Source organism: Poeciliopsis prolifica, unplaced genomic scaffold, assembly GCF_027474105.1.
Source record: "Poeciliopsis prolifica strain line A6 unplaced genomic scaffold, Auburn_PproV2 SCAFFOLD012, whole genome shotgun sequence".
NCBI classification, from domain to species: Eukaryota; Metazoa; Chordata; class Actinopteri; order Cyprinodontiformes; family Poeciliidae; genus Poeciliopsis; species Poeciliopsis prolifica.
This window is the reverse complement of record NW_026562387.1, coordinates 5588462-5605922: the sequence shown is the minus strand read 5'-3', so window position 1 is coordinate 5605922 and position 17461 is coordinate 5588462. Positions and strand designations below refer to the sequence as shown.

At 41.6% G+C, this 17461-nt stretch overlaps 2 protein-coding genes across 4 annotated transcripts; one reads left to right on the top strand and one right to left on the bottom strand.

Moving 5' to 3' along the window:
* Positions 1 to 1481: 1481 nt before the first annotated feature.
* On the top strand, positions 1482 to 12892 carry pabpn1 (poly(A) binding protein, nuclear 1). Of its 3 annotated transcripts, none has more exons than XM_055037427.1 (7): positions 1482 to 1957; positions 4198 to 4306; positions 6228 to 6295; positions 6883 to 6989; positions 7786 to 7873; positions 8084 to 8241; positions 12169 to 12892. In XM_055037427.1, exons 1-7 carry the CDS (start codon positions 1823 to 1825, stop codon positions 12362 to 12364), a joined length of 861 nt encoding a protein of 286 aa, XP_054893402.1. In that variant the 5' UTR covers positions 1482 to 1822; the 3' UTR covers positions 12365 to 12892. The 3 variants fall into 3 exon arrangements, with proteins under 3 accessions (XP_054893402.1, XP_054893403.1, XP_054893404.1); XM_055037428.1 differs by lacking the exon at positions 12169 to 12892 and adding an exon at positions 11023 to 12068; XM_055037429.1 differs by lacking the exon at positions 1482 to 1957 and adding an exon at positions 2258 to 2389 and having other exon boundaries at positions 12169 to 12891.
* A 1699-nt stretch (positions 12893 to 14591) lies between these two features.
* On the bottom strand, positions 14592 to 17251 carry ngdn (neuroguidin, EIF4E binding protein). The gene is made up of 11 exons (XM_055037422.1): positions 17211 to 17251; positions 16899 to 16958; positions 16622 to 16693; positions 16193 to 16330; positions 16028 to 16112; positions 15847 to 15899; positions 15587 to 15704; positions 15326 to 15500; positions 15000 to 15153; positions 14784 to 14847; positions 14592 to 14700 (listed from the first exon to the last, which is right to left on the bottom strand). The coding sequence occupies exons 1-11, from the start codon at positions 17229 to 17231 to the stop codon at positions 14681 to 14683; spliced, it is 960 nt and encodes a 319-aa protein (XP_054893397.1). The 5' UTR covers positions 17232 to 17251; the 3' UTR covers positions 14592 to 14680.
* Between the last annotated feature and the right edge of the window lie 210 nt (positions 17252 to 17461).

Genomic DNA, 17461 nt, shown 5'->3' with positions numbered 1-17461 from the left:
AAGTGACATTTAGAAAAGCTTTTATTTTAGTGTGCAGAAATTATTCAGCGTGCTAAGTGTTAGTCTCGACACGTAAATAACTTCAGAGCTGCAAACCCTCTTCCGGCCTCGCGGTCACTATCGTGGCCAGTTATTTAACAGCCGCTTTCCAGCGCGTGGGTGTCGATTGTATTCATTCATTGGACTCCCGAGTGCGTCACTCCGTAGACCTGCCACCTACCGGGCAAACGTTGCAACTTTCAAGAAACGAAAAGATTCATGAGACGACACGTGGTGTGCTGGTCCCGATATAGTCGGGCAAATGCTGAGCACTGGACGAAATATTTACCAGCGCTGCTTAGAGCAGGGGTTGTCCGAAAGTCGGTGCTCGAGGGCCGGCGCCCTGCATGCTTTAGTTCTCTCCCTGGTGGGAGTAACAAGCTTTTCAGCATGTCGGGGTCCTTCTGAGGCCTTCTAACGAGCCATCATTGGATCCAGGTGCGTTAAAGATGCCGGCCCTCGAGGACCTACCTTGGGCACCCCTGTGCTAGAGTGTGAGATCATTATCAGTAAAAACAACAATAATAAAAACACAAATACATAAAATAAATAATATCGGTTACATTAATAAACCGCTGAGAACCGATCTGTTGATATTGAGAAAGGTCATCTTGAAAGTAGTTGTAACACCTGCAGTCAAAAAAACTTAGTTTTGTCACACAGCAGTGTATTGTTTTTGTTGCTAAAACTTTTTTTTTAATAAGTGATATGCTGATATAACTTTCATAAAGGGTGAAAACTAAGATGCTTCCTGGATGTTTATGCAATTCCAAAAGAAAGCTGGTTCTAAGATATATATGCTTAGGTTTACCATGGAAGCAAAAAAGCATGCTTATGGTTTTCTTGTAGTATAAAAAGTAAGGTAATGGACAATAATGAACAATTGTGTGGTTGATCAGGTCAAGCTGTGTATGTCTAGTTTTACAAAAGTAATAAGGACGATTAAACATCAACAATTTCAAATGTTGTCAATAATATAACTTCCTGTCAGAAATAAAATGCTTCTAATCCAAATCATTAAAACTAATAGTTTTTTTTTTTTTTTTTTTTTTTTTGCCAAAACAGGTTTGTTTCCTGCAGAAGGTTTCCATGTTTTATTTGAACTAAAATGGCGTAAAAAGATTTTGCAGAATGATTTATTAAAGGGAGCTCGCTCAGTAAGGTCAAACAGGGTGAGGCATTTGACATAACTCGTTCAAATATTATGGGAATTTATTCGGTCAGCAATGGGCTTTGTAAGTTTATAAAAGTAACGAGAGGAGTTCGATGGACAGAAACATAATCCAATCAAAAGCGTACGACGCCATTCGCGAACCGGAATGCCCCGTGTGATTGTCCAATGAACACACGGGAAATACTGAAAAGGTTGGTCTAGAATTCTCTGTAGACCAATAGAATTGAGAGCTTTACGCCTGCAGTGCTAAGTGACTCCGCCCCCAGCTTCCATTTCTGAACTGAGGAGACGCCGCCGCGCTCGCGTACAGCACTCGCCTTTTTTTAAATATACACGTTTAAGTAAATAAAGTCGGTTCGGTTTCGCATATTTGGGCCTTTGCCTAAAAATAGCGAGTGAAACAGCACACATTGTGTGTCGTGGAACGCTGTTTGAGTTATAGCTAGAGCTGAAGCTAGCATTTTATTTCCCATTTTAACTTTACAGAGCGGCGTTTTCCGCCGTTTTTTTTCTTTTCGCCGCCCCGCTCACTCTACCCCCTTGTGTGTGAGTGGGGGCCTGTAACGTCGGTTTAGCCACGAGGCGCGTCGGTAGTGTCGGATAAGAGCGATGGCGGAGTTCGGCAACGGACTAGCAGATGAATCTCTACTAGATTCAGATCCCGGACATCCCGAACTGGAAGACCCAGGTGTCGGTGACGAAGAACCGGGGTTAGAAGAGGGAGAGGCCGCAATTGAAGACCCGGTGAGTAAAGGGTATTGTTCCACGAGTGAGAACCATCTTGAATATCGAGGCACGTTAGTGCCACTTCGGAACAGTTGGTTAAACAAAACGTGTAGTTTTTCTGGTCGTCTTCGACAAATCATTGGTCACATGCCGTCTGATAAGGCTACTTCGGTATCAACCGCCATTGTGGTTCACGCAGTGCAGCAGACTTGGGTGGTGACATGCGTGGTGTCCGCGGCCATCTTGGCGCAAGAGCAACACCAGTTTCTCTGCGCTAGAGAGAGCAACCCTAGCCTGTTGGGGGTGGGGGGGAACTCCTCGTCGCAAAAAAAGAAAAAAAAAAAATGCAGGACGGAGATGCGGGACATTGTTGGGGCAAGCACCGGACAGGCCGCCGCCGTTAGCTGTCGTTTTAAAAGTCTACCTCCTTAAGAAGGCGACCGGCTGACGGTAATTTCATCTTTTATCTCCTTTCATTTTTCTTCGATGAAGCCGCTTCTTGTTCGGGCGCTGCTGTGCGCGCACACGCGAATGACCCAGCGGCAGAAGGCTAATGTTAGCATTAAATGCTGCACCCTAAATGACCAGCGAACCCGTCAACTGTGGTCGGTAGTCACGGGATAAATTTGCGGCACGTCATGGTAGCTGTCGGGCTATTTGTGTTACACGACAGACGCTATTCAGTCTCACTGGATAACGTTTGTGTGAGCGAATAATAAAGCCATAGCTAGACGAGGCCGACGTACACTTGACCATCTTTTTTTTCTTTTTCTGTGCGCTTTGGCCGACTGTGGGCAGTAACCTGCATCACAGCGAGTTTAAAATGAATACCAGCTGCACATTTTCAATGGACTCACACATGCGTATTCTATCATTTGCACGTCAGTGCATATTTCCCAGGTAATTACTGGATAGCACTCTTTGGCGAGGAATTTGGGTTTTCTTGTAGAGAAATTGTGGACGCAGATGGAAAAAAAGGGGGGCTGCGGTATTTAAGGGGCTGGGTTTGCATCTTTCACCATTTTTTTTTTTTTTTTTGCTGGAGGAAAAGAGGGGAGCGTGAGACCTTGTTCTTAATATGCGTCAAAAAATAGGGGTCAGAACGTGTCATATGCAGGTGGATTGCTCCCCTGGTCTATATATGAATCGTGAGGATATTTATGATGTCTAGGATTATAACAAACTGAATGCAGGAAGAGTGACTCGGTTACTGTGACTCCCTTTTTCTCTTCTGATTGGGAGATCCGAATTTAGGATGATTCTTGAATGTTACTGTGAGAAAATGAATTTAAAAAAAAGGCAAATAGGCAGTGGCTCTGAAGGATGCTGGAGCGACTCCCACTGTGCTGCAGTGCACCACTGTCTGACAGGAGGGACTTCACACATGTGAGGACACCGTCAAGTCGGTATTCGGTGCACATTATGTGTCTGTTTTATAGAAAAATGTGTTATTGAATGAGAACAATTGTTTGAGTTGAGCAGTTAATTGACAAGTAAGTCTCTGGGTGAAAACACCAATTTTCTTGGAAGGTTTGGTGTTGGAACTTGGCAGCCAGAATTTCTAGTTTACATGAGATTAATGAAGTGTGGCAATGTGCAATGATTTTTGTTTGTAGATGACAACGCTATTTTTGAAGAATTGTATTTTTTTTTTTGGCTTTGGCAATAACTGCTAAATGGTTGTAGAAATCGTGGCTGATAAAATGGTGGACCGTAAGAAGTTGTAAACCCCAAGTTCCCTTTTAAAGGTATCAAAACTAAGAAGATTATCAACAGGTTATTCTGTGGTGCACTGTAGAGTTTTACAAAGATAAGTAAATTTTATGACCTATCCTTTAATAAATTAATTTGGAATAATCATGTCAAATATCTTATAGTTATTGTCTATTTGAAACCTGTCTGTGTTTGCTGTAAATGTATTATTTTTATGAAAAAAATGGCTGTGGTTAAACTTTTTTTGTAACGGGATAGATTTTTAACAGTTGCACAACTATGTAATGAATTTATTTCTTTTTTTATTTCCATTTGTTGGCTCTGTTGGTTTTTAGTTGTATGCTTTACAGAGAGAAAATAAAAAAATTGTGGAGAAAATAATCTGCAGCAAAAGGCCATACACTGGATCTACTTAAATGAGGACTTTTGTCTTTGGTGCATATATTTGTAAAACCCTTGAGCATCAGCATCAGATGCATGTCAATGGTAACAGTTTGTGAAGCTACTGCTTTCACAGACATATTGGGAATGTGTGTGTTTTGCAGGAACTGGAGGCTATAAAAGCCCGAGTTCGAGAGATGGAGGAAGAGGCAGAAAAGCTGAAGGAGCTACAGAACGAGGTGGAGAAACAGATGAATCTCAGTCCCCCACCAGGTATGTTTGTTTTTCACTTGACCTGTCTGTAGTCTTCCTCTTTCTTTAAGGGATAACAGCGTTGCATGGCTTCTTGGAAACAATTTTCTCTCAATGTCTCCTTTTGAGTGACTCTGTTTAACTTTTTTTGTTGGTTGTTTTTTGTTTTTTTTTTAATTACCCTGAAAAGGTTAGTTCATTGTAACAAATAGAATTACTATTTATTTATTTAAAAAATTAATCCTGTTTGGCAATGTTGCACTCACAATCATTGTCTTATGCATATTATGAGTTTGTATTTCTGTTAGTAGTTAGCATCATAGCTATTAGCCAATACCACTCGGTTTCCAACCTACAACTACAACACAGTCCACTCAGGTGTGATGCCATGACACCCCAACCTGATCTGAACTCACAGATGAATTGAACAGCAGCAAAGACTCTAAATAAGAAGTGGAAGAGGCATGCTTGTGAAAATATGCGGTTTATAATGAATGTGCCACTAGTAGTGGTGATAATGGATGTGGCTTTACTTTTGAGTGTTTTACTTGCTTGAGAGGTCCAACATCGCCAACTTTTTGAAATAAAATATTTGACCTACGAGTGTATTACTATGGCAGAGCAAAACCACAGTTTTATTTGCAATTTCTAAGACAAACATTATCATTTAAGGGTTTTCATAAAATTGTCTGGCAAAGTGTTTCCAACCACAGCAACATCACCTAATTAAATGTTGTTCTAAAAAGGTATCCAGCTTGACCAAAAGTTGTTTAATTGTTGGCCCAGTTGGAATAGCAGCTTAACAAAGCCTGTTAGCTGCTTCACATGTGATGTATTTCCAGTGCTGCCTCACATAGCTGTGGGTCTGCTCTGTGGCTGCCATGGTGAAGAAGACAAGTTGTTACTAATGCAGAGGAGCTCAAAATAGGTTTCTATCTAAATGTCCTTTTGCTATTCCTGAAGTCTTCATTAGGCGCTCCTTTTTGGAACTTAGGAGCACAGCCTAGTGTTTGCCATGGGGTGAGGGATCAGGATGTCTCAACATTACTTTAAGGAAAACTCTTACAGGACAAAATAAAATATCCTGTGATGCATAAATTTTTCTGAATGACCTGATTAAGGCAGGGACACAAGTGTCTGTCCCAACCAGAAAATTGCTTGGCAACATAAGACCATAGCAGGCAGAGTTCAGGGTACGGCCACCACTCTTAGCAGACATGCAAAAAGGTTTGTATCAACCTGAGTGGCCAATAAACTTGAGACGTAATGTGAAGCAAATAAATAAAAGATGGCACTCAAGGTTTGCTATATGATTCAGTATTTATTTTTTTTCTGGTTTACATAAATCCTGTTTCCTTATTATTCTGAGGTTATTTTATTTCAAAATAAAATGATTTAGTGCTCTAGTTAATCAAATATAGGACTGCTTTAAATAGCTCCACATTTTTTGTTTTTTATTTTTTAAATATGTCTATGTAATGACAAACAGTCTGTAGTCATGGAATCAAACCTTATTACATACTGGATTTCTGTATTGTCTTGATTGTTGCTGCATATATTTTGGTAATTAACAAGTTAAACTTGAGTTGTCATGCGACTGAGTCATTCTCTACATTTTTTTAAAAGCACTTTCTGCTAATAAAAAGTTAGTTCAGACATGTGTGTCCCAGAAAATGGAAAAAGACCTGTTATTCAACCCTCTTCCCACATTATTTTAATAAATTATGAACAAAAATTTGATCATAACTGATGGTGCAGAGGTTATTTTGGGTAAAATCATGCAGCAAAACCTCTGCTCCTAGGCTGTACGATCAGCACAAATGTTGGAATTTAAAACCTGTAATTTTGCTTCCAGGTCTGTCCTCCAAATCCAGCTTGTTAGAGGCCGTCTTGTCTGCCTCACAGCAGTCATATTGACTTCTTCTCCCTCCTCTGTTTTCAGTTGGTCCTGTCATCATGTCCATCGAGGAGAAGATGGAAGCAGATGGGAGATCTATTTATGTTGGCAATGTGAGTAACAGTCTGTTGTCTTGTGCTATGTTTGACGTGTCGTTGGTCACTTGGAGTTTAGTCCAAAAAAAAGACACAATTTTCTATGTTGCTACTAAAAGAAAAGGAAGAAAAAAACGTTGGTATTTATACTTATGAAGCGGGTCAGTATTTGTAGTTCTTACACCTTAAATGAACTCCACACATTTTCCAAGACAAACCTGAAATTCCTGTTTAGTTTTTTGTCATGAAAGGGCAGCATTCAGCACTTCCATACTTGTACTACAGCTTGATAGTATTTAGCATACAGATATTCTGTGCTGTAGTGTTCAGCTCCCTGCTGCTTTGTTCGGGTTTAGTTGGCCTCCCTCTCCTCTGCCCTTTTCTCTCTGACACTTCAGTGGCTTGGCTTGTTTTAGCCAGAATGAACACTGTCCCCCACTCAGGTTGCTGTGGTTACATTGTGACTTCTGAAACCCATCAGCAGTGATAATGTTCATATTTGAAAAATAAGTTCCTTTATTGTCAGATTTGTTAGATGTTTGCGTTTCTCATGTCTCTCCCTGTGACATGAGTCGTAAATGTTTTTCTACATTTTCTCTCCTCAGGTGGATTACGGTGCTACAGCAGAGGAGCTTGAAGCTCACTTCCATGGCTGTGGTTCAGTAAACAGAGTCACCATTCTGTGTGACAAATACACAGGGCATCCCAAGGGGTAATAACCCATCTAATTCTCTCTTATGTGTGCCATGAGTTGCTGACTAAGAATAAGTTAGCAAGTATTTTAAATGATGTACAGATTTATTTAATTTGGAGATAAATACAAATGAAGTTTAGTTTTTCAATGAGACAGGAATAGCCTATTTTCTTTTTTCTTTTATTATTTTTCTGATTTGAATGAGTCTTCCGATGGAGAAAGTTTTAGTTTCCATTGGTTTAGTTTGTTAGGATATTTAAAACCAGAAGCAGAAATTTCAAATGCACAGATCTGATATTGATATCTGTATCGGTCCTGATATTGAAAAGAAGTTTTAATCTCAATGACGATGTGACCCATAAATAAGCTTTGATCTATTTAGTCTAATTCCATGCTTTGTGCTCTGACCTTTTGAAAGGTTTGTTACAGTTTATTTTTACATGTTTAGCCAATGTTGTCAACCTATACTTTTTGTCTTTTTCGGTACTCCTAGTTGCTCTGACTCAACAAATTAAAGCTGCATTGCCTTTACATGTTTGACCAAACTTATGAAGTATTGGTGTGTTTTAGTGTGTTGTACCGGTGCAGAGTTATTGCATATATTTGTAATTCGGTTTAATTCAATTTGGCACCGTTTTTCTTTTTGGGATTGGTATCTGCTGATACTAAACCTCAGATATCTGGATTGGATCGGTGTAGCCGATTCTGTTGATTCTGTATTATGTGAGATTTTTTTTATTGTTGCATAATCCTGTTCCTGTATTTAGAAGTTTCTGTTGCTTAGCAACTTTTTTTCTCCCCCCCTCATTTCTAGGTTTGCTTATATTGAGTTTGCAGACAAAGAGTCTGTTAGGACAGCTATGGCTCTGGATGAATCCCTTTTCAGAGGAAGACAGATAAAGGTAAGAAACTTTGACTTCATAACATGCAAAAAATGGACAGTAACTTAACTTTGTTTTTTCATGTAATGAAAAGTAAAAAGATTGTGATCTGAAACATTTTACTTGTCAATAAAATAGTCCAAGACAACGCAGTGATCATCCAAAAGTGTTGTCACACTGGAACTGCATGTTTAGAGTCTGAGAGTTCCTAACACCCCAAACTGTGTTCAGGTGGGAGCCAAGAGAACAAACAGACCAGGAATCAGCACCACAGATCGCGGGTTTCCTCGGGGCCGGTTCCGATCACGGGGCGGAGGAGGAAGCTTCGCCTCGCGTGCACGATACTACAGTGGTTACACGCCACCTAGAGGCAGAGGACGGGCCTTCAGGTGAGCTGCTCTCGAGGCCTCTTGCATAAGATCCCGGGGAGCCTGGTCGTCATGTATAACCTGCCATCCACCGTCAAAATCTGTCTGTACCCTTTACTTAAAATGTAACATTAGAGACTGTAAAACTTTCTATTTAGCTTATGAAAAACTGTGAGCGAGGGCTTCACATTGTCTTGTATTGCTTCTACAAAGTTACCTGGCTATTTTATTTGTCAACTCAATCATACAGGTTTTCATCAGGTCCTTGCTTCCTCATTTAGTGAAGCTGGCATTCAATTGGAACTAGTCTGGGTTGTATCCTTTCATTTTTGTGAGAAAATGTCTGAACTTCAAGGTCACAGTCTCTAATCAGAAACTCCCCCACACACAATAAAACCTTAACCCTCCCAGTTCACTCACAGATCTGGCTTGCAAGGCAGAGAGGGGAGAGGCTTGGATAAGGGTAAAAATATTGAGACTAATGGACAGGACCTCAAATTCCCCCAAGAACTGATTAAAATGTTGAAATTAGATGAACTATGTGGTTAGAAAGAATCTAATCTTAAACTCTTGATAACTACACAATGTGCCCTCATTAATCAGCAGCAGCACAGGTTAGCATGTCGAAACCATAGAGCAGTCAGAGTTGTTCCATTTGAACTGGCCTTGATGATTTGTCTCAGATGAGTCTGGATGATACATCAGGACTTTTATCACTGCTTTAGTTCAGACTGAGTTGCAGATCTGAACCACATGTAACATTTCACCAGTGCTCTGTCTTATTGTGGAAAAAATATCATCATCAAACCTGGCATGGAGCTGCAGCAAGCTTGGGAAGGTTTCAGTTTTTAGCTGTGTTCAATATCAGACATGTTGGATTGGTTCTCTGTTCCTATCTAAAACCACCCCAGCTAGCATTTCACTGTGCTAAAGGATTATGTAGCCAAATCATATTTCTTTAAAACCTACTCTGTCTGAAAGGCAAGAGAAAAGAGACATGGAGCTTTTGGGATTAAAATCTGAAGTAAAAATACTATAAAATCTCAGTATTTACTCAGATTTAAAACTAGAACATGAATTGCAACTAATGTTATCAGCATTTCAGTAGTATCTCAATGTTACACGTCATTATTTGGTTAAGTGCTCTCCTCAGTGTTCATAGTAAAGATCAGAATGCACTGACTGCACTTTAATAAAATGCAACATGCCACTCTGAGAACTTTATAACATCTTACTATAAATCACTTTTAGAAACATTTTTTTAAATTTAATTTATCTTGGTTCAAGTTTATTCTAATGTTAAAGATATATTCCTGCACAGCTTTCTTTTCTATTTGACCTATGACCTTGAAAGAAAAACAAGCAAAGTGGTAGTACTGAACAATGTTATATTATTGGCTCCAAAATCTGCAACCTTTTTGTCTTATGCCTTGTTCACATGTAGCCGGGTGTTTGTAAAACTGAATAGCTCCGCTCGATCATTTTAAAAAGTATCTTGCACACAGGATCGGTTTCAGAGAAGTTTACATCCACATAAAACCATACAAATCTGCCCCAGAGTGTTTTAGATATGCCAAACCCATAGAGGGCAATATGTGGAACCCTAAATCTCAGTTTTCATAGTTTTTCTAAATAATCCTTTTTAGTGATGTTACAGAGTTTTTGTCTGGATGAAAGGCCACACAAAAACTCTGTTTTCCCAGATATCTGGGTACATGTGGACTAGGCCACAGGCATGCGTCGTGTTGCCAGTGACAACACCGGTTGTCCTCTTTAGTTTGAGTTGTTGTGGCCTTCTCACAGCCTGCTGAGTGGCAGTATGCAGCAGCAGGTGTGGGAGGGGCCATCCTGCATTACTCCATGCCCCATTCAGTCAGAATAAAGTCTCTCCAGCACTTTATCTGACATCTCAGTAAAACGACTTGAAACCTTTCTAAAACCAACCCAATGCTGTCAGGATGATCACATCCACATGATTATCTTCCCAAGTACATGCAGCGAAGAGCCAAGATTTTGATGCCCAACAGTATTCATAATGTTGTTTGTGTTTATTTACATTTTTTTTTGTACTCGTATTCATGTGGATTTTTCTTTTTTTGCATGAACATGACCCCCGCCGCCCCCTTCCACTTACACCGCGCACACACTCGCTCCAGCTTCACAGCGCTCACTCCCAGAAACGAGGGTTCATTACTGCAGCCTGACCTCGGCATCTGGCCTACCGAGCGGCGGGGTGTTCAGTCCCAGTGTGACCCGTTTGTGCTGTCTGTGTGACTGAGAGGCGTTCTGCCGCTGGCTGGTGTCACTCTGTGTGTGTGTATGTGTGTGTCACGTTGTGTTTCTGAGTGTGGATTAACGCTGCAGTTGTGAGTCCACCGTGTAAGTGAGTGCGTCTCGCTGATGGTGTGTGTGGTGCTGTTTGTCCTCACGGTCTTTCCCCCACAGTGACCCCCAGAAGGAGGCTCTCTCATAGAGAGACAGAGAGAGAGAGAAAGAGGGAGAGTGCCATTGCTGTCCCCCCTCACATCCCCCCACAACCTCCCCACACTTACTGTTCTCACTCGATATCTGAAAAACAATTTTTCCTCCTTTTTAAAGCTACTAGTCTGTCCTTCCACACTGATTAAAATACAGCCTGTCTCATTTTAGGCATTTACAGTTGACTTTTTATTCAAACCTTTTCCTGCCCTCACGCACTCTCACTTATCTATATCTATATATTTATCACACCAGGAAATTGGTGTCCATCTTCTTAAGCCAAACAGAAAAAAATCTCACCCTCTTTTTCTCTCTCTTTTCCAGGGGCCGAGGGCGAACAACATCGTGGTATTCCCCTTACTAAACACCCCCCCTCCCCAGTACTCCCCTTACTATCAGTCCTCCCCTCCCATCTCTGTTCCATTTTAAAACACACACACACACACCCACCCACACACACACACACACACCCACACACAATGAAACTTCTCCCCTCCCCACCAAAAAAAAGAAGAAACCACTGAGGAGAGGAAAAAAGACAAAAAATGGAAAAAAAAAAAAGCGAAAAAAAAAAAAAAACAAACAACACAAACCCCTCTCCTGGACAGAGAGACTGGCTGGCCGCAGTGTGAGATTGTGTGAGAGCGTGCGTGTGCAGAGCTTGATGCGGTCACACCTGGTAAGGTAAACCTCGGTTGGCCATTGGTGGGGGTGGGGGGAGGTGAAACATCTGTTGGGTTTCTTTTTTTTTTTTTTTTTTTGTTTATTTTTGTTTGGTTTCTGAATGGGAGGGAAGGGTTGGGGAAAAGAAAAAAGAAAAAAAAAGCGGTTTAAAGAGAAAGATGGTATCTCAGGCTGCAGATGTGTCTCCTTTGGTCTGGCTGTGACCTCCTGCTTTCACACCATCACCAGTACAGCCCACCCACTCACCTTCCACTGCCATCCAAAAAAAAAAGGGGAGGGAGGGAAGAGAGGGGGAAAAAAAGGAGGGAGGGCAGGAAGAAGGAAAGTTGATGTTCGATTTTTTTGTTGTTGTTAGCGCATCAGTGTGAAACGTCCACTAGCTTTTGAGTGTTTGTTGTTGCAATTTTTGTCGTTTGGAGTTTGTCATTACCTCCTGATCCCCCCTTCCCCTTACCCCACCCTGACTCACCCTTTCAACCCCTTTTATCTGCTTTCTCCCTCTTGCACCCTACCCCCTAAAATGTATTTTATTTATGGATGGTCTGCTGTCCAGTGAAGGACTGTAGGATTGTTTTTTTTTCCCCTCCCCACCTGTTTTGTAGATGAAGTAACTTTGTTTTCCCCAAATCAGGCATGTTTCATTTTTTTTATTTTTAGTACTTCCCCCTTCATTTTCCCCCAGTGCTCCTCCCTCTGTGCACCTTGTCTTCCATCTCTCCACCCCCTTCCTCCACCTCCTTCCCCTCCTCCTCTCTCTGTATATTAGACCACTTCTTGTCGTTTCAGGTTTCAGGACCAGTGGAGGCTGACAACCCCTCCCCAGGTGGCGCCGGCCCCCCCCACTGTCTCCGCAGCATCTCTGTCTCTCTCCGCTCCCGCTATGCACACTCACCCCATCCTGTCGGTGTGGGGAGGCGGGGGAGGGGGCCAGGGTGACCACAGGCCCACCGCGGGGGGCATTTACTACAACAGCAAACGCTGATGATGCTTTTTAACTAACACTTTCAAAAAAAAATTTAAATAAATTTTAAAAAACAAACAAACAAAAAAAATGTCACATCGCCCACAACGAACATACACACCTAACCAAACACACCACAGAACTGACGGCCAGCCAAGCCGACACATGATTTCCCACACACAGCTGAAGCCAACAATAGCCGAGTGGCAGACAGGCAAGTTTGTGCTAGAGGGGGGAGAAACGGGGTGAAAGGAGGGGTGATTAATTATCAAGGTGCGACTCGAGGGCGCCCCCTTTCTCTGACTAGGCGCAGTGCAGTCACGGCTTGTTTGAGAAAGGCTGCCCAGCTAACAGCATTGATTTAAATTGAAGAGTGGGCTGGAGCTGTTTTAGGGTGGGGAAAGTCAGGGGGTGGGGTTGGTCTGGAGACCTCTCTTTGTTTCGTTTTTTTTTGTTTGTTTTTTTTTGGGGGGGGAAAAAAGATTGGGGGGGTTTGGGTTTGAACAAATGTTTTGCTTTTTTATTTTTATTTTTAACCCATGAGTCTGTAATTAGGAGAAAAAAAAAATAAAGACATTGTGTAAAAATGAAATTGGTGTCAGTTTTTCTTTCGGAAGTGATCTAAGAAATGTTCACTTTTATTAGTTCCTCATGGAAAGTATTGAAATATTGTGGCATATTTATTTGTCAAACTGCTCTAAAACTTGAACCCATACTTTTCCACTGAATTTTACAATTCACATGGAAGTAATATTTCACTTGACAAATTTCATCTGAATTTATTTACTCATTTAAAATTTTAAGTGTTTAATATTTCTAATGAAATTCCTATGTTGCTTACATAAGCGCTCACCTGTGACTACTGTATTTATTAAATATCTGTGAGGAAACACTACTGGTAAGAAGCTGAATCCTACTCCCTAAAGTTTCTTTATTGGAAAAAAAACTGATTAATAGGTTGCAGATTGTCAAACTAACTTTAAAAAAAAAAAAACTAAAGCATTTTTGGGTCTAGACAGTCACAGTATGATTCAGTGTATTGGCTGTGGTGTTCATCTATTGCATTCCAGGGAACATGAATCAGTTTAAAAGCAGTAAAATAAGGTCAAGTTGCTTTTTACTGAAGTTAATATGCTTTTGAAATCAGTATTTCAATGCAACAAGCCAAAAAGCTCCTAATATGTGCAATTAAGATCAGAAGTTGGTCAAGTCCATGCAGCATAGCAAAAATGTCAAACATTTTCAGTTCACAGGAGATGGATGGCAAAGAAGTCGCCACTTTTGAGCACATTTTAGCTTCTTTAGGGCATTTGGGGGTTTTTTTGTTTGTTTTTTTGCCATGTTTTGAATTGTAATGTGCCGAGTTCCCATTCCGTTTATGTATAATGAAATAAAACAAATTGACCTAGAATTCACATTTCTGGACACCTGTATTTGGCCAATGTCTCACTTTCCATTCCACTTTCCAAGTGTGATCAGAACACATTTGCTTCAAATGTGTGTTGCTCCCTTTAATCTGAGGGCGCAGTTTTGGTACTGCACTGATTTTTGCTTTGTGAAGCATTTATGTTAAACTAGATGCGATGGTGCCTCATCTATTAACTAGATGCAACCAGGGGTGTGTGCCAAATTGCTGCTGTTGGCACCGAGTTAAGTAGAGCGACCTGCCGCGGCGGCCATTAATCCTCCCCAACATCTGGCCGGGCGTCCAGCAGCTGTTCCAGCTCTGCGCAATGTTACAAGCGAAAGGCTTTTACGGGACAAGCTTCAGTTCTCACACCTCATAGAAAAGGTAATAACGAATGCTGCATTCCAGTTGCTGTCGGAAGTGGAACATTCCGACTTCCCAGTCGGAAAAATCAACTGGGCCGCCCTCCGAAGTCTGATTTCCCATCGGGAAAGTGGGAGCAACTCCAACTGCCGCTCCTCATGTAACCTTACTTTAAAATCTATGCCACATGTAGCACCCACAACTCTAAACAAATTAAAAGTGTTTGCTTATAGGTATTGGAAACTATGTTTAGACACCGCCATATTGGAAATTCCGACTGTACTGAACGGAGCGCTATTACCAGGGGTCTGACGTCAAGCCCAGTTCCGAGTTCTGAATTCCCAGGTAACTGGAACGCAGCATTGAATTGTGTGGCCTCTGTTTGATTGATATAGGAAACATGACTGCCCTCTAGTGGTAAGTCATGACTGGACAGCTGCAATTTTACAACTAATTAAAAACAAAAAAACAAGCAAAAAAGCAGTGATGTGGAGTTTATTACTTCAATACAGGGAATGAAACATTTTCATTTAATATCCTGACATCATTGAACACCACAGTTTTGTTTATTTGTGTTTCTTGAAGGCTGTAAAAAGAAAAAAACATGAATAGTCATCCATTTATTGCACATTATACACCCCCTCCCTTTATCTTAAAAAACAGACTCACCTCTCCTCTTGGTTTTCTTTTTCATGAGTTTCTTCTTTTTCTTTGGTCTACCGCTTTCCCCATCCTTAGGAAATTAGACACAAAAAAAAAGTATCTTAGAACTGACACCGAGAGAGCAACCCATATCCCATAAACCACTGGAGAACTTGGTAAAGAGAAAGTTCCTCCATATATGTCATTCACTTGTGAGAAAGTCGGAGGTCACTGAAAACACACCTGACCACCTTCACCGCCGGTCAGAGCTGTGATGTCACCGAAGTGTGTGATGCCGCTCAGCTGGCCGGACATGGCCATCGTGCTCCTCTTCCTGGCTTTCTTCTCGTGCTTCGGCACATTCAGACGCACCATCATCGACTCCTCGTAACTTTTCCTATAAGGTGACAATTGGTTCAACATTTTTAAACTCCCACCACATTTCCCTGTAATGGGAGTATTCGGTGCAAATCTTCCTAAAACATCTGAGGAGTAATAACACAAAAACCTAATAAAATTCAAACGAATGGATGTCTGAACAGACTGCAGTGAAGCCATCAAGACTCGACCTGTGGAGCTCGTCTCGGCTTTCCCTCTCCGACTGGAAGTCTCGTCTGTCCCGGATCTCCTCTGGAGCGTCGCTGTACTGCTGCCTCAGCTCCTGGATCACGGAGCTCCGCAGAGCTGCTCGTCGCTGCCGCTCCGCCTGAGACTTCTTCCTGTCTGCCTCTGTCATGTCGCCGTCTGACGGGAAATTAGCCGTCTTAATATCCGATACCGAGAAATCACCGTGAAACAAACTCCGTTCCATCAGAGGCGAACGTCGGTACCGTAATGCACCGGAGCAATCTTCGGTGGTACATATTTCCTCCCACTAGAGTGAGCTGCTTTCTTGTCGGAGGCTGCCTTGTTCTTCGTTTCATCCTCAGAGTCCTCCGATTCGCTCAGCTGGACAACGAGGCACGAAAGAATCTCAGCAATTTTTGTCTCTTGACCCAAACTTAAAACAACTTCAGTCCAACAAATTGAGAGAAAGGCTCTTTATAAGCCATTTGACTAAAACTCTTCCGCAACAAGCGGAAGGACTTACTTTGCTGATGAAATTTTCAGGATTTGGACGCAGCTGGAGCGGATCGTTTTCAGCTGAACTCGACAAAAACAGATGAAAATTGTATTCAAATCATGCTGCATAAGCACTAATAACCTTTCATACGTGATACTTAATGTAGGGGAAAGAAAAAAACATCTATATATAAATAGATATTTATTACCCAAACTTCCAGTAACAGCAGTGCGCACCAGTTTATCAATCTGGTACTTCAGCTTGTGGTCGAGCGGTCGCATTTTCTCTAGCACCTACCAAAGAGGGGAAAAGCTAAATAAAGTTTGTGATCTGCGCCCACAGGGACTGCGGCGCGTCTTGCAGACGTTCTTACCGTTCTGACGGTGACCACTCTGCTCAAAGCTTCGCTGCCTCTTATCTTGCCTCCTCCGGCCTTGATGCTGATGAGATGAGTGAGGTCCTGAAGGTAGAAGAGCAGGAGGTTGTAGCGAAGGTCCAGGAAGGACAGACCCTGCGAGGAACCGTCAGAAGCACAAGGTGTTCTTGAAATCACAACACACCAGAATATAATGCAGCAAAAAAAAAAAAAAAAAGAAGTGGCGCTAGAAAATTAGTTGCGGCTTTACTTTTTATGGAAACACATGGGAATTTAGTTTCTGGCATGGGGAAGCTTTTCTTCTTTTTTTTTTACAAACAGCATGAAACGTGTTGGAGAGGGAGGGGACGGGTCTGTCTCAAACTAAAATGTGCTCACAGATGTAGATCATATAGATCTAAGCAGACACTGGTAATGTTCACTTACCTTTGAAGTGTTGAACCCCCCACTCTTGACTTTCCCCAGCAGCTCTTGAACATAACTGGTTACTGATGCGACCTAAGGTCAACAAAAAGGTCAAAACCTTCACATGTGGTGAGCCACTACGGTAAAGTAGTGAATGTATGCGTGCTGCTGTGCAGAGCATCCAGTCGCATTGCAGTAGAATATTACACCATCTAATAATCTCGGACAGAGTCATGTGTGGTGCATCATCTCTCTGTTCGACATCCATTTATTCCTGTGACGTAAAATTAAACCTCACCTGTTCCGTGAGGCTATTCAGCAGCTGCACAGCTTTGGGTAAATCACTTTCGATTAGGTCCTGTGAGACAACAGACACAGGTTGTAATAAATAATACGACACGTGTGAAATAAAATAACAGTTAAGGAACATTTGAACACGCAAGCAGCAAAAGGCGAACAGGGAGTTTCTCCGTAGAGCTTCCGCGTTTTAAAATGAACACAAACATGTAGAAGTGTCTTCGGTGTTTAAAATTCTCTCAAGGGTATGAAAGAAGACCCTTTGCGCAAATAAAATACAGAAAATGCCTCAGCAAGATTGATTTTTACTCACGTTGTCAACAGGAGCGGCCATTTTAACTTCGCCCGACCTACGGAAGCCGCAGGGAGACAGTCTTCTCGCCGCGCCTGGTGCGATGATGGGAGCCCAAAACATATTTCCATGCAAACAAAACAAGTACTGCTGAAATTCTGCTGGTCAAAAATGTCTCTCGAAATATTAAATAAATAAATAAATAAATAAATATTAAAAACGTATCAAACTTACTTCTAGAGTTGTTTTTTTTTAATTGTATAATCACCCTG